The sequence below is a fragment of the Pararge aegeria genome, chromosome 1, assembly GCF_905163445.1.
Source record: "Pararge aegeria chromosome 1, ilParAegt1.1, whole genome shotgun sequence".
In the NCBI taxonomy this organism is placed as follows: domain Eukaryota; kingdom Metazoa; phylum Arthropoda; class Insecta; order Lepidoptera; family Nymphalidae; genus Pararge; species Pararge aegeria.
In genome coordinates this window covers 2,992,617-3,008,360 of record NC_053180.1, presented here as the reverse complement: position 1 = coordinate 3,008,360, position 15,744 = coordinate 2,992,617, and the positions used below count along the sequence as shown (strand labels likewise).

Below are 15,744 nucleotides of genomic sequence, written 5' to 3'. Positions count from 1 at the left end.
ATTAACCAAATCGAAATAAATGATCCATAATTTATATTTAAAACTATTTCGTTTATAATAAATATTCTTTTACATCATAATAACATTTTTCGAGAAGCATTTTACTTAATTTACTCTTAAACATATAAGATTCATGTTTTCATAGTACCTACGCTACGCGACGCGTACCTAATAATGTGAAACGAGTCACAAGATTTTAATTTTGTATGTGACGGTTAGGGCTGTACTCGATTTCTTTCAAAAAAAATTATGGCAGTGGTCTACTTAAAAACTTTTAGGTATTCGGTTTCACAGATAAGTCTTAGAGACAGTAAATAATGCACCCTCTAAAGCCTGTGAAGTTTTATTTCGGTTTTCATTTACACGTTGTATATTTTAAAGTATGTATATTAATTTTACTGTGATAGTAGGTACCATGTTCTTTGCGTTCTATTCGTATCTAAGTAAATCTTTGGTTTTTTTAATTTTTGGATAAATTTATTTTATTATACGTATTAAAAGAGTTTTAAGAAACTATTTGACTTTTTTTTTTGTATTTTTACCACACTTTTCCAACCCATATTTTCAGGGTTTATGGGGGAAGTTTTTTTAGGGAAGAAAAGGAATATAAAAATCTATCAAATGCTTATTGTCGCTTATACGTATTGTCGCAGTATATTTTTATATTTATTTTTTATTTATACATATATAAATTTTTCCCTAACGCGACAAAAGAAGTAGGTATAACTTCAAAATAGTGTATGATGATGTCCTAGGTTTAAACTAACAAATGTAATTAAGTATTTAGTTAACTAAAGCTTATATAAAAAAAACAATTTGAATGATTAATAACTTTTTAACGCCTAAAGCCTGTTTTCGCTAAACCTAGGAATAGTCTTAATCGGATGCCTAGTAATTTCGGTGATTCATGGAGAAAAAAACGTTTCACTCCCTCTTATGTGATGACGAACGACGTTAAAAATTAAAAAATATGATAATACAAACACAAAATACATGTTACACACGTTGTGCCAAAATTATAAACAAATTAGGTTATATAACTTGCCAAACATAGATTGGTAAAAGGTAAATGTATTAGGATTATATAGGATTGCCTTGTCTGTCGTTAGTGAAATAAGTGAAATAAATAAAATAGAATACTTAGTACGTAGCTCTATAATTTACAGAAAAATAACAGAACAGCAGTCAAAAGTACGCCGCCATTTTGTGTGATGGTCGTACCATTCGGTTCTAATCGTTTGAATTTCGAATGATACTTATGCAAACATTCTCCCGCGATGTGTAGGGATCGGTTTTTTATGAGACAGGCGTAATAGTATGCGGACGCTCTCGGGGTACGTGCTCGTTTTTCGTTCTCGTAGTCCACTTCGTACAAACCAAATTTATGCCTGCAATAAAAATCATCATTATGACTTCAACCAATTTACGTCCACCGCTGGACATATGGTCTTTTGTGGGGCGTTCCAAAATCCACGATCATTGGCCGCTTGTGGTCATTGGCTCCCCGCGAATCGGTTGATGGCGTCTGTGCACGTCATTGGGGGTTGACCAACGCTGCGGTTACCGGTGCGGATTCGCAATTTCAACTCCCATCGGTTCTCCGAACTATGTGCTCCACCCATTGCTTTTATTGTATCGCTGCTCGTGAAGCATCCTTTTGGGAAAGGATAGGAAACTCTAACAATAGAAAACTCAAGGTTGTCTGTTTATCGAGACAGGAACAGACAATAAACTAAGATCCTATGAAATCTGAAATAAGTTTATTAACTATTTAAGTTACCTAGATGTTAGTTTTAATGTATGCATTTAATTACAGATTTCTTTGTGTATAAAAGCTGATATATGGGTTTATATGCCTCTAATTAAAAGTGGTTGTCTGTAAAGCCGGCTTAAGTCGTAAGAAAATACTGATGGAATGGTTGCATTTTTCAAAAGAAAATTTTAATTTTATTTGTTTGATAGATATTATCGTTGCTATAAACACTTCATCCTTGCCGAAAACATTTAAATGTATTATTGTATAGAAGCTGTCCACACGGACGCATCGCTCACTCAAGTAGAGAGACAGATGTCGAACGCGGAGGCCGACTGTGCCTCTTTGTCGCTCGTTCCGCGCTCTCGCTTGCACTTCAAGCCTTGAATGGAACGCCTCAGAGTGAGGTAACGCCGCATATGTCATGTTTTTTCGTGCGTGCAGCCGGCTCCATCGAATTATAAGACATTGTCACGTCAAAAACTTTATTACTATCATTATTATTATTGTCACTTCTGCGCAAGTCGTTGAGTTATGTCGGTAACTCTAGTTCTTTTATGGCGATCCGTCCTCATTTCTGACTTGAACACTACCTATGAGACCCATAATTTACGGTTACGTACCATACCTATGTAATTACGGAATGTGGCGGTCTCCCGTTGCTAAACTAGATGGCGCCACAATATTTTACATCGCGCAATCGAAGTTTTTACAAGTCGTGGCCATCTTAATATATATAAATCTCCTGTCACGATGTTTGTCCGCGATGGACTCCTAAACTACTTAACCGATTTTGAATTAAATGGGCACACCGTGAGCAGTCTGGTCCAACTTAAGAGATAGGATAGCTTAGATTTTTAATTATTATAGTCGCAATTTTATTTTATTGCAAATTATTTGTCTATAATTAATTGACAGTCACATGTTATATATATATATATACAAGAGATTTATATATATTAAGATATATATATTACTATAATCATTTAAGGCTTAGCGATACTGAATACTTTAAAAACAAAATCAAACGCAGACGAAGTCGCGGGCAACAGCTAGTATATTATATAACTTAGAAAGATGAATGGTCGGGTCACCAGCTCGGAGGGAGGCTATCCTATTGTTACGGTCGATCGTATCACCATCAGTCGAGAAACGAACTAGTTCAATAAATTTTTTGACAACCTCCGTGGCGCAACGGTGAGCGCTGTGAATTTTATTAGAAGGCCCCGGGTTCGATACCCAGCAGGGGCAATTCGGGAATTTTAATTTCTGAATTTTCTCTGGTCTGGTCTGGGGGGCTTTGGCCGTGGTTAGTTTCCACCCTACCGTCAAAGACGAGCCGATTAAGTGATTAGGGGTATGAGTACTATCCTCTCTACCAGATTAGCCCGCTACCATCTTAGCATCTCAGTCAAGGGCTAACTTGTAGTGGAATAAAAAAAAAACTGTTCAAGTGTGAAACCTAGTGATGGCTACCATTCTGGACTACAATTAACCTTTTTTTATAGTAATAATTGACGGACCAAGCATATGGCCCACCTGATGGTAAGTGGAAAAACATCGTCTATAAACAGAGCAACACTTCACAGGGCACTTAACAGTGGTAAGAGAAGGTGGTAAGTTACCACCAAAGGAAATTGCAGTGGAATGAAAATAACTTACTTGTATCCAGAAAGCCATTCGAAGTTATCCATGAGCGACCAAACCCCAAAACCGATCACACTAACATTATCCACTTTTATTGACAGTAGCACCTGGAAAAATCAGATATATCATCAAAAAATCCGAATTGATTCGGGAACACATGGGAAAAGAAATTTAAGTCAGTAAGTTTACCTTATAATAATTTTAATCTATATTAGATTAAAATTATTATAAGGTAAAGGTTATTTTTCGTACACCTATTCAATGTTATTATTTTGATAGGCTACATGCATTTCAAAAGAAATACAGATATTTAATAAAAAAAAAAAAAAATACGTTTAAACACTCCAACCACAGAACCCAGTGCGGATTGGTGGATTCCACACACCTGTGACAAAAGTATGGAGAACTCTCAGGCATGCAGTTTGCCTCACGATGTTCAATATATAAACTTAAATCACGTGAATCCCTCCGTGGAAAATCTACAGAAATAGGTATACGTACGGTAACCTCACAATATATTAATAACAATATATTATTTATAAGACAAAACATTACTCTTTACAAACGAAAAGTGAATATAGACAATCGTTTTATTCGAAATGGAGATAATTTAGTGACATCTGCATATCGTTTGCGAAAGGTGCCAGAAGTCATTTGTGGGGTTTAGTATATAAATAAGTAAAATAAATAAATATACTACGACAATACACACATCGCCATCTAGCCCCAAAGTAAGCGTAGCTTGTGTAATTGGTACTAAGGTAGCTAGTAGTATACTTATAATATACAGATAAACACCCAGACACTGAAAAACATTCATTTTCATCACACAAACATTTTCCAGTTGTGGGAATCGAACCCACGGCCTAGGACTCCGAGAGCAGGGTCGGTCCCCACTGCGCCAGTCAGCCGTCATAAGTTTTTAAAATATGATTCCCTAGGGAATTTTTGACCTGCCAACGCATAAGCTTAAACAAAGTGTTAAAACACATTTAATAAATCGTGGTCACTATACGACTGATGAATTTCTTAACGACAAGGCTGCTTGGAAGCAGGTTCAGCTCTGATCCCTCACAAGATAGTAAGTTCAGAAGATCGTAAACTGTAAAATGATGTTGAAAAAGAGAAATTTGCTGAGTTCCTTGCCGACTCTTCTCGATGGAATCTGCCTTCCGAACCGGTGGAAGAGTCTCTACAAACAGACTGACTTGACGTTTCAAAAGTGGCTATAAACTGGTCCTACTAGAATAAATGTATTTAGATTTTTTTTGAATTTAAATGTTTTTTTTCACCGTTAAAGCAAGTGTTTTCTAAGTAAAACGCACATTACTTGGAAAAGTTAGAAGTGGGTGCTGGGATTCGAACTCTGCCTCCCGAAAGTGAAGTCGAAATCATACCCACTCAGCTATCACCGCTTCATCACAAGATAGCCAGTTTTTATATCTATAAGAGATCTCTTCCCACCCCAGGATGTGAGTAAGATGATTTTATCCCGGCATAGGTCAAATAAAGGTACAATATACTAAATTATAACTATTTGCAATATATCTAAATGTGATCAAAATTCTACATACTAATACAGAATAAAATTTAAAGAAATTATATTATACTAGCTGTTGCCCGCGACTTCGTCTGCGTTTGATTTTGTTTTTCGATGTGGCAATCAATTTAGTTTTAGCTCTAAAAAAAATTAAAGAGCGGTTTGCTGCTGTCCGCTGAGGAGTTCGGTCCTCTGACTCCAACCACATTCATCAATTCTTCCCAAAGTTTGGGCAATATTAAATACATATTATATTACCTCTATAGTACAAAAATAATTATTTAAATCGGTTATAATTTGTCGTAGTTATGGTGCAAAATCGACAAACACTTTCATCCCCTCTCCCAAAGGAACCGAGCTTAATGTCGTGATAAAAAGTATTCTATATTACTTCTAACACTTCAAAGAATATATGTACAAAGTTTCATGAGGATTAGTTAAGTAGTTTTTGCGTGAAAGCGTAACAAACAAACTTACATTGACATTTATAATATTAGTAGGAATAAATAAACATCTATAACAAGTAATGAGTGATAAATATACTATAACAACGATAGATAATTCTCTAATACAAAATGCTCACGAATTAACCACGAATTTAGAAAAACGTGATCCCAGACTTTAATGAAATTGTATCTATTAAAAAAAAAAAGATGAGGTAAATTGATTTTTATACCTGCTCCAAGTATTTCTTCATGAAGTTAATTCTATCGTAATCCTCAAGATTGTAGCCCGTTGTGGAAAATCCGTTCTCCGTGATGAGGATATCGATATCACCATATCGCTTCTTTATCCACGCCAGCTGTCGGCGGATGCCTGTAGGGTATACCTGTGGGAATAATGAATTTAAAATTTAAAAGCCCCGACTTTTAGTATAGTTTTTATTATTGTACTTGTCAAGACCTTTCATTTGATACTCATATAGAGGGAGTTGTGGAAGAAAAAAATCACCATTTTCTGGTGGCGGCCATCTTTGAACGTTTTTCATCAATAGCTAAGAACACTCCCGACTAGATCACCTTTTTTTACCCCTCAAACAAAATAAACAATATCAAATTCTGTTCATCCGTTAGGGAAATATGATAACACATTCGCGAACGCATACACACACACACACACACACACACACAGAGGCACACACGCACACAACCACACACGCGTCAAACTTATAGCACCCCTCTCGTTTCTGCGTCGGGCTAGACATGCTAATTTGTTCGTGTTCACATGTGTATTCTGGGAACCAAAGGAAAACTTGGAACTCGAAAAGTCACTTTGTTTTGTGTGTTTTTTATACGTCGATCAATAAAAACAGCCTATAACAGTCCACTACTGAGGCCTCTCATAACGGTAGAGGTTGCTCATACTCGCTTGGGTTCCGTGTGTTGACGGCAGATCAGAATACAATTGTCACCACCCCTCCGCGGGTTTCATACGAGGCGACTAAAAGGATATAACGGAGAACGGCTTTCGCTATGCTACTATTACCGTCTACTGCGATCCCCAATATATCATGCAACAATGTACCAGGTAACCAGACAGGTCCAAGAACAGAACAAGAAGAAGGACAGATGAGAATGCATAAGCTAACGTCGTACCAAGTCAAGTGCAATATTTCTATATTCAAGTAGGCACACAGATTGCACTTTTGATGTGTTCATTAAATACAAAATATGTACACCGTAGTGAGTAGTGATTGCGATAACTACATTCGTAAACCTAAAACTAAAGCTACGAGAGTTCCAAACGCGCCATGGTCTGTCATGGTCATGGTCCCATGTCAAACTAAACCGGGTGTTCTTATTGTTATCACCATCTCTCATTGTCATTTGAAATAGGTTGGGACATAGGCTAACGATGGTGGAGTAAATGCATTAAGTATATGAAATAATTCACCCGAACGTTACGTTAAATAACGAATGCTATAGCAGTGATATAACAATAATAATATAAAAAAATAATTAAATCATTTTATTTCAGGTCTAAAATTGAAATAAGAATGAAATTAATTTACAATTAAAATTCATATAATGGCTTATTAATTATTGATCATTGTTTTTTTTAATCATTAATTATATTAATAAAAAACAATGCATGACGTTGCTTTATTGACGTGCTGAACGTATAGCCTGAACGAAATAAAGAGTTGATTTATTGATATTAGTTAGGATTGCTTAAGCAATAATCCATACGTAATCAAGTAATTACCGGTAAATCATGGGCGACTCCGTAAGAGGCGTTCGGTGGATTTATTAAAAAGGCGTTCAATTCGGGTGACCCAGACAGAAACCACTTCCCTGATTCCCCCTGTTGAGCTGGTCTAATCATCAATGTGCTGTAATGGTTTAGCGCGAAGAAATCTGCGGTCCCTGAAAAATTTATAGTAGGTATTTAAAAAGGAGGTTTTCGTTTTCGTTTGGTGGCTACGTACGATGTCGCGTGGAAACTGATTAGAGATTCGAGAGAGAGGCGTACCATTAATAGGCCGGCTAACATCTCAGACTGAATCATCCACCAGGTAAAATAATAATTCGCAAGTTTTGAGCCATGTACTTTGCTTCTTCTACTTATCTCCGCATTCTCAATTTGATCACGTAAAGGTACTTGACTGGCTGACTTTCCAATTAAAAAAAATACAATTTTGAACCTAACATGGGTTTGAATATAAGTTATTTCACCAACTAAAACATTCCTAAGGAATTCTTCATCTGTTACTGACCGTTTCCGTACTTGGTTGGCCTGAACTGACCTGGATCACTCCAGCCAGTTGAGGTCACTCCAGAAGTTTAACAGGACGCCTATTCCTAAGGAATGTCGCCTTTTGAAGAAAGAGTTCTTGAAAAATATGCTTTGACCACAGGAAGAGATAGATGCATGGATAAAGTCTTTATTGCCTTGCACACAATTAAAAGAAAATAATATGAAACTAATAAAGAAGAAGAGAAGAGATATTTGATGTAGAAGTAGGTATGTTTACCTTTTACAAACTCTATCTCATCCTTGGTAAAGGCAGGGAGTCTGGATTGGTTGTAACCTTGCTTCAAACTGTACGACAACATCAACTTTTCAATAGAATGGGGCCATCCACCTTTTTTGGAAAATATCGGATGCGAATATCTGCCAGTCTGAAAAGTACAAAAAAATAGTGCCAATAGGTACATTTTTAGTTATTAGCTCTATATATAATGATAACTTGTTTTATTTACAGCGTGTAACAGAACTACGAAATAATGTCGAAGGATGCATTAGTATATTTCACAAGGAATAAACTACTACTGTAAAAATATTTTATCAAAAGAAGCATATTTATTATTCTATACAACCGAATTTGGGCTGAATTTGACATTATGGCAAACCTATTGAAGATAAAAGACCGACGTGCGTAGTACCTACGCTACGCAAAGCGTACCTAATAAAGTGACAAGAGTCACATAAATTTAATTTTACAGGTGATGTTAGGGCTGTATCTGATTTATTTCAGTAAAAACTATGACATCGGTCTACTCAAAAACTATTCACCTTTGATTTTACTCAGAAGAACAGATGTACCATTATTACTGTCAACTGCTAAATGGAATAAATAAAATAGATAAATAAATATACTACAACAATATTTTTATGAAATACATATATACTAATAATATACATATGAACACCCAGACAATGAAACACATTCATGTTCATCACACAAACATTTTCTAGTTGTGGGAGTTGAACCCACAGCCTTGGATTCAGATAGCAGGGTCGCTGCCAACTGCGCCAATTGGCCGTCAAATGAGGTGACTGTGAAATGTTCGAGAAACACTACTAAAGTGACGTGGTTTTTGATGATTCATAACTTGTCGTGTACATGTTTTTTGTATGTTCTTAACTTTGTGCCACGGTCTTACGTCATCTGCTCACCTCGCCTGGGGTCTAACAACGCTGCATTTCTACGGTTCAACGATGTGAGGTTGAAATTCCAGCACCTTGGGACCCCAACATCCATTTGTTCTCCAAGCTATGTGCCCCACACATTGCCACTTCAGCTTCGCGACTCGTTGAGCTATGCTGGTAACTCTAGCTCTTCCACGGAACTCTTCGTTTCCGAATTTGATCACGTAGAGATACTCCGAGCATAGCTCTGTCCATCGCACGCTGTGTGACTGCGAGCCTTCTTATGAGTTCGTTATAACTCGTTTCATATAACTTAATAAGGTGATTACCACATGCTCCCTGCCAAGTTCTGCGAGTTGTTTGTCTTTTGGACTAGCGGGTTCAATCCAGATTACAGAGTTCGATAAGGAAATTCGGCCTGCCAACAAATTTTAAATAAACAAAATTATGAAAAAAGAACACGCATCTCGGGTGAGTACCTATAGTTAAAATAGAAATATTTACGACAAAAATATAAAAAAAGTGTGAGTCCTTATGTACACGCGTTATAAGTTATACCTACTTCTTTGGAGTACCAAGGTAAAAATCTTTTTAAAATTTTTATCTTACGCCTTAATCTACGTTTGTAGAGAAAATGACACTAGTAATAGGAAAGGTTTTAACACATTGAAAGTTTTATTATTCCTTAAATATATTTCAACGGGTAAATACCACGATAATATTTTTGGATTTGTCCAGTCCCGTCGTGACCACGATCCATGCAACTGGGTCGAAATATCGACAAATGCACCACGAAAATCTTTGTTTAAAACTTAGTTTAAAATCTTTACGTACTATTATTATAAACACGAAAATAAATATCTTGGTTGCGTACTTTTCAACGCAGTATAACAGTTTTGTTTTATAGTGCAAAAACACCCTAATAGCATAAGTAAGGTAAAAAAAACACGTGATTGTCTAGTACTTCTATGAGAGCCTCTTTCAATAGTTTTGATTACTGTCAGATAATATTTAAAAATAGCTCACCTTCGTACTTCGGGCGGAATTCCTTTTCAAATATTCTATATGCTGTAGCATGTGCAAGCAAGACATGCTTATTGCATAGGAATGGTGCGAATTCTGGTTCCTTATAGAACTGACCGATGTTGTAGAAATAGTCGCAGAACATGACCGATTCGTTGATGGTTATCCAGGTTTTGACGCGGTCCGCGTATAGATTGAAGACGACTCTCGCGAAATCTCCAAACCAGTCGACTATTAAAGGATTTGCCCAGCCACCTGTTTTCGGGACAGAAGAAATTACTCATCAATTATTTATTATCGTCAAGTAATATTTTATTGTTAATGTTAATAATGAAACTATGGAAATAATAATTACAAACTAAAATTAATATTTATAATAAATATAAGCCGTCTAACTGTAACAAAATGCTGGCGCTATTGCCCCGTTGTATAGCTAGACTTAGCCGTTGGGCTAAATAAGCGCCAGCTCTTGGGACACCAGACGTAAGGACCAACTTTTGTGAAATTATGTCAATAAAATTTTTCGTGTCCGAAGACCATGGCCCTAGAGTCTCAAACGAAAGCGCCGCAAAAACGTAGTCATTGTCAAGGAATCCTACAATATATAATAATAAATATTATAAATGTGAAAGTGTGGATGTTTGTCTTTCAATCACGCAAAAACGGCTGACCGGATTTCGATGAAATTTTGGCATGCATGTAGCCTTTGACATGGAAAAGAACATAAGACACCTTTTTTCCCGATTCCTTAAGTAGTTCCCGAGGAAAAGCCGAAGCCTAAAGCCCAAAATACGCAACAGATTTGAATGCAATTTTCAGCAATTGATATATGAATTCTAAAGGAAGTTTTTTTTTGTAATAAACATGCATATATACTATAAGAGTTTTTGTTAATAGACATTGCAAACGCGAGCTACGAGATAGATTAAATTACCTATTATTAATGAATCGAAACTGCTCCATAGGAGACAGTAAAACTTACCAAGATCCAGAATTTTCACTGGCATCTCCCAGTGGTAGATAGTGACGACTGGTTCAATACCTTCAGCCAGTAGAGCGTCAATAAGATCACTGTAGTATTTAGCCCCGACCTCGTTGATTTCGTTGACGAAACCCGTGGGGAGAATTCTAGGCCAGTTTATGGAGAATCTGAAAGAGTTTTGTGGGCATACATTTGAAACCCCCGCCGACAAAAAACGATGGGTGTTATAAGGTTGATGTGTTCCTGTGTGTGTGGGAAAGGCGTAGCTAGTAGTAGTAGTAGTAGCATAGCTGATGAGAATCAGTCCAAGATGGCCGCCACAAAATGGCGGATTACACAACTTCCTTTTTATGGGTATCAAATAAATGTAAGTGCTTGTCAAACTAAAAGTCAAAAATATCTTTGTTCAAGTAGGTCCATAGGTGGCACTTTTGATACGTACATTATATATGAATTACACTGTAGTGAGACGTTAACCATATTCGTAAACTTAAAACTACAGCTACGAGAGCTCCAAACGCGTCCTGGTCTAAGCAGGCCACAACAAACTTAGCCGGGTGTTTTTACTCATGATATACAATTTATATCGGCCGTAATCTACCTGTAAAATTGGAGTCCCATCTCTGCTGCGATCCGAACATCTTCACGCCAAAGGTGGTATGAATCGGCGGCAACGTCTCCGGTTGCATTATTTGCTATCTTGTCGCGATTTTCATGTACAAACCGGTCCCATATACTCTGGCCTTTACCTAAAATGTTAAGAAGTTGTTTGCATCTACGTTCTTCTGGGAGGCTTTGGCCGTGGCTAGTTACCAGCCTACCGGTAAAGACGTGCCGCAAAGCAATTTAGTGTTGCGGTGCGATGTCGCGTGGAAACCGATTAGGGTACCGCGAAGTAATTTAGCATTGTGGTACTTACGATACCGCGTAGAAATAGATTTGGTGTATGTGTTTAATATAACTGCCATACCGATATCATTTTACACTGTTTTATTATCATTAAGGCTGGAGTTGCCTACGGCCGAAGCCTTCTACACAGGATTATGATTCTTGATTTAAACAAGAATCAGAATAGCTACAGGACTTTAAAACAATAACTATTGACATTAGGACGACTCCTCAATTGTCGCGAGCAAATATTGTACTAAAACTTATACATAAAAAAATCAAGTAACGAGTACCTACTTTAGTTCCGATATGCCTACATAAGTATATATATTTTTTGTCTGGTGGGAGGCTCCGGCCGTGACTTATTTCTATCCTACCGACAAAGACGTTCCGAGGAGCGATTTATCGTTCCGGTACGATGTCGCGTAGAAGGAGTTTTGGTTTAATATAACTGCCATACTCCCCAACAGGTCAAAAAAATAATTTAATTCAAGTAGGCCTAATATAAGCTATATAGGTAAACTTTTGAAACGTCAAATCTGTCTGTTTGTAAATTGTAATGACTTTAATAACGGTTCGGAAGGCAGATTCTACCGAGAAGAGGCCGACACGAAACTCAGCAGCTCATTTCCAAGATAAACTAATTACATTTTAACACTCATTGTTCTATATTGTGAGAAATGAAAGCGGAGCCGGATGCTTCCAAGCAACCTTGTCATTACGTAATTCATCAATTGTATAGTAGGTAATCTCGCCGTAATAAGTTATAATAGGTTAGCCTGCTACCATCTTAGACTGCATTTTCAATTTCTAAAAAAAACCATACCATCAGGGGAAATTGTAACAAAGTCAAAGTCAAAGTCAAATATTTCCTTATTCAAATAGGCACATACTCGTAGATGTTACTTTTGATGCGTACGTTACATGTAAAATATGACATAGGAGTGAGTTTATGGCGATAAATAAAATAATTTACACCCAAGCATTTTTATCGTTGACGTAGTCCTTTATACTATAATAGGACTTTTCTATAAGCTTACGTTTAATACAAACTTTGAACTTTTTCAGTGTCATCTCCAATATATCAACTGGTAATTTATTGTAAAATTGTATACAATTTCCTTTAAATGAATTACAATAATTGTAAAATAATTTTCCTTTAATTCCAATGAAGGGCTAACTAGTAGTAAAGTAAAAAAAAAAGTGTGTGCAGTGGCGTGCACTTCATACATGCACAAAAGAACTGCATACCCAAATTATTTTATAAAACTCGTATTGGAGGGGAATTTTTCCATTTTATGCCATATACCTGCTATATGCATACTCTGGTCGAAAACCCTGTGGACGCCACTGAGTGTGTGTACTAATGTACACGCATTAGAAGTTATACTTCTTTGGCGGAACAAAAATTTTATCTTGCACCTTATTCTACGTTTGTGAGAACAATAATAATAGAAAAAAGGAAATGCATTGAATGTTTTATTATAACGCATTATCTAGTTTTATCATTATCGGACCGCCAAGTTTCACTGAACATTAAAGTTTGATATTTTGTACAATTGAAACAATTAAATCACCGGAATAAGCCCGCAGACTTTGACATTTAAAAGTGTACACTGTAAAACCTTTTTTTGAAAAACTAAAATGTCGGGTTTTTTGTGACGGTGTGCGCGCACATCGTAAAAAATATGGCGGACGATGTATTGCGCTCTCACTCGGTTTCGTAACTACCTTTGTCCTGATAAAATCGTGAAACCATGCACGCACGCATTTCGTTACATCGTATAATTTCACTTTCATGATTTTTTCCTAAAGCCGCTAAAAAAAATATAACTTCAAAAAAAACCTTACCTTCTTAAATAGGTAGCCTCAAGCTACTGGTTGGCTGATAGTGGCTGTTTTTTTGTTGCATAAATCAAGATCTTCTTTAAATGGGTCAAGCCATTTGTGTAAAAAACTGACATACTAAAAATATTTAACATCCTTTACTACGTAACATACTCTTTGCTTGTCACCCCGTATTTCTTTATGGGAACTCTCATCATCATCATAATATCAACCCATTAAAGGCACACTACAGGACACGGGTCTCCTCCCACAGTGAGAAGGGGTTAAGGCTCTACTCCACACACCTATGAGAACATTATGTTACTTTCAGGTTTGCAGGTTTTCTAAAGATTTTTTCCTTAACCGTTGAATCAAGTGACATTGCAATTAAAACACACAACTTAGAAAAGTTAAAGGTGCGAGGTGAAGTCGAGCTTCTACCTTTTGGGCTATCACCGCTATGGAATCTTTGTATAGTTATTATTCTTACCCCTAATATATATATTAAGACTTACCATCAGCATCCCAGCCACCCTCCACCTGGTATGACGAGGTGGCCGCACCGAACTTGAAATTCGGTGGAAACTTTTCAGAATGACCTCGACAGATGTGCATGAGTCCACTAAAAAAAACATGGAATTTCAAAAGATATGGAAACAGAATAGTATACATCTACGACAGTAGTAGTCACTACAAACAGACTTGACTTAAATTTAATACAATTTGAAATATATTCTGCACAGCTGTTTTTATAACTTTTTAGTCGATCTTATTTTCTTTAGTTTTATTAGAATTACAGCTTTTAGTGACGATGCTTCTTTCTGCAACCCAGAAGAACTGCTATGTTCCAACCTAAATCCACACTTCACAAATCAGACAATTCTGCTATGCGACAGAAATAAGAGGCTCTAAGGTCGGGTGACTTTATATATCCAACACAAAGTAATAAACATTCGCAATAATGGGTCACAAATATAATTATTTCATGTTAACTTTTAAATTAATTAATTGTAAGCACAGTTGGAAAAATGATAATCAATTTAATAATAATAATAAAAAGTAATGACATATGGAGCCGAGACGTGGACACTGACAGTCGACTTGATCCACAAGTTGGGAGTCTCTCTTCGGGAAAGAATTCGCAACGACGCTTTAAGGATTCGCTTAAAGGATAAGCAATTTGAAGTGGCAGTGGGCAGGTCGTGTCTGTCGTAGGACCGATGGCCGTTGGGGCAGCGAATTCTAGAGTGGAGACCGCGAATCGGTAAGCGCAGTGTGGGACGACCTCCAGGCCGCAGCTTGTAGGCTGTTGATGATGATGAATTAAAAAAAAAATCTGACGTTTATCAAGCTACAGTTTTATTATTTATTCCAAAACTACTGTAACATATGAGTGTAATAACTTACCATAGAACGAATAATGTAAGACTGGTCATGGTCGAGAGAGCTACTAGTTAGTAATACTCTTTTCTTATATACGAACACCTTATAGATTAAACAAGGTTTTTTTCAAATGATGTCGTAATGATAATAATGCATTTTAGGGTTCCGTTTGGCGCCCATAGCTTAAGGCGCGCGGCGCAAGCGGGTATTAAAAAAAATATCGGGGACTAAAAATGGTGCTTTTCATATAGTAACGTCCATTACCCATACATACTACGTTACATTACTTGTTAGAACCCCTACACCATTCCTAGGCTTGTATATTTAAAAATAACTCCAAAAAGTATGCTGCGCGGATTCCGCTCACGGTCCCAAGTGTAAGAATACTGTGTACCATAAATATAACTAGATGGCGCTACATCGATTCCATATAAATCGTAGTTTTTTGACAGGTTATCAGAGCGCGCGCTATAAATAACTGAACAAAGCCCACATACTGGTCGTACTAAACCAAAGCTAAACCTGCTCTTATTTGTAGTACTGCATACAAGTGCACTCCCACGGTGTATCTGGTGGATTAGTCACGCTCCGGAATAGCAGGCTGCTAATGTTTATTTATTTATGTACGGATTTACATATAATTCATAATAAGTAAACGTAGGTAGATAATCTTACATAAAGCACTCGGGAGTCGCAGCTACCCTAACCTAATATATTGGATGAATCACAATGTTGCAACGCGACCAGTTACCGCGTATGGTGACATGGGCGTAGCCAGGGGGTGGCGAGGGGGGTTAGGGGAGGGCAGCAGCCCACCCTGGAAATCTC

General features: G+C 36.9%; 1 protein-coding gene across 1 annotated transcript; it reads right to left on the bottom strand.

Annotated features, from left to right (window-relative positions):
- Positions 1–1,137: 1,137 nt before the first annotated feature.
- Positions 1,138–14,975, bottom strand: LOC120626844 (myrosinase 1-like). The gene is made up of 11 exons (XM_039894619.1): positions 14,941–14,975; positions 14,049–14,155; positions 11,420–11,567; positions 10,819–10,985; positions 9,840–10,091; positions 9,143–9,231; positions 7,915–8,062; positions 7,146–7,306; positions 5,617–5,769; positions 3,416–3,507; positions 1,138–1,388 (listed from the first exon to the last, which is right to left on the bottom strand). Exons 1-11 carry the CDS (start codon positions 14,967–14,969, stop codon positions 1,154–1,156), a joined length of 1,581 nt encoding a protein of 526 aa, XP_039750553.1. The 5' UTR covers positions 14,970–14,975; the 3' UTR covers positions 1,138–1,153.
- Positions 14,976–15,744: the final 769 nt, after the last annotated feature.

Coding starts and splice junctions, on each gene's coding strand:
- LOC120626844 (XM_039894619.1), bottom strand. CDS start 14,969: ATGACCAGTCTTACATTATTCGTTCTATG. Junction 8,063..9,142: donor AACTTGGCAGGGAGCATGTG/GTAATCACCTTA, acceptor TGTACTTTTCAG/ACTGGCAGATATTCGCATCC. Junction 3,508..5,616: donor TGAAGAAATACTTGGAGCAG/GTATAAAAATCA, acceptor TGATTTTTCCAG/GTGCTACTGTCAATAAAAGT.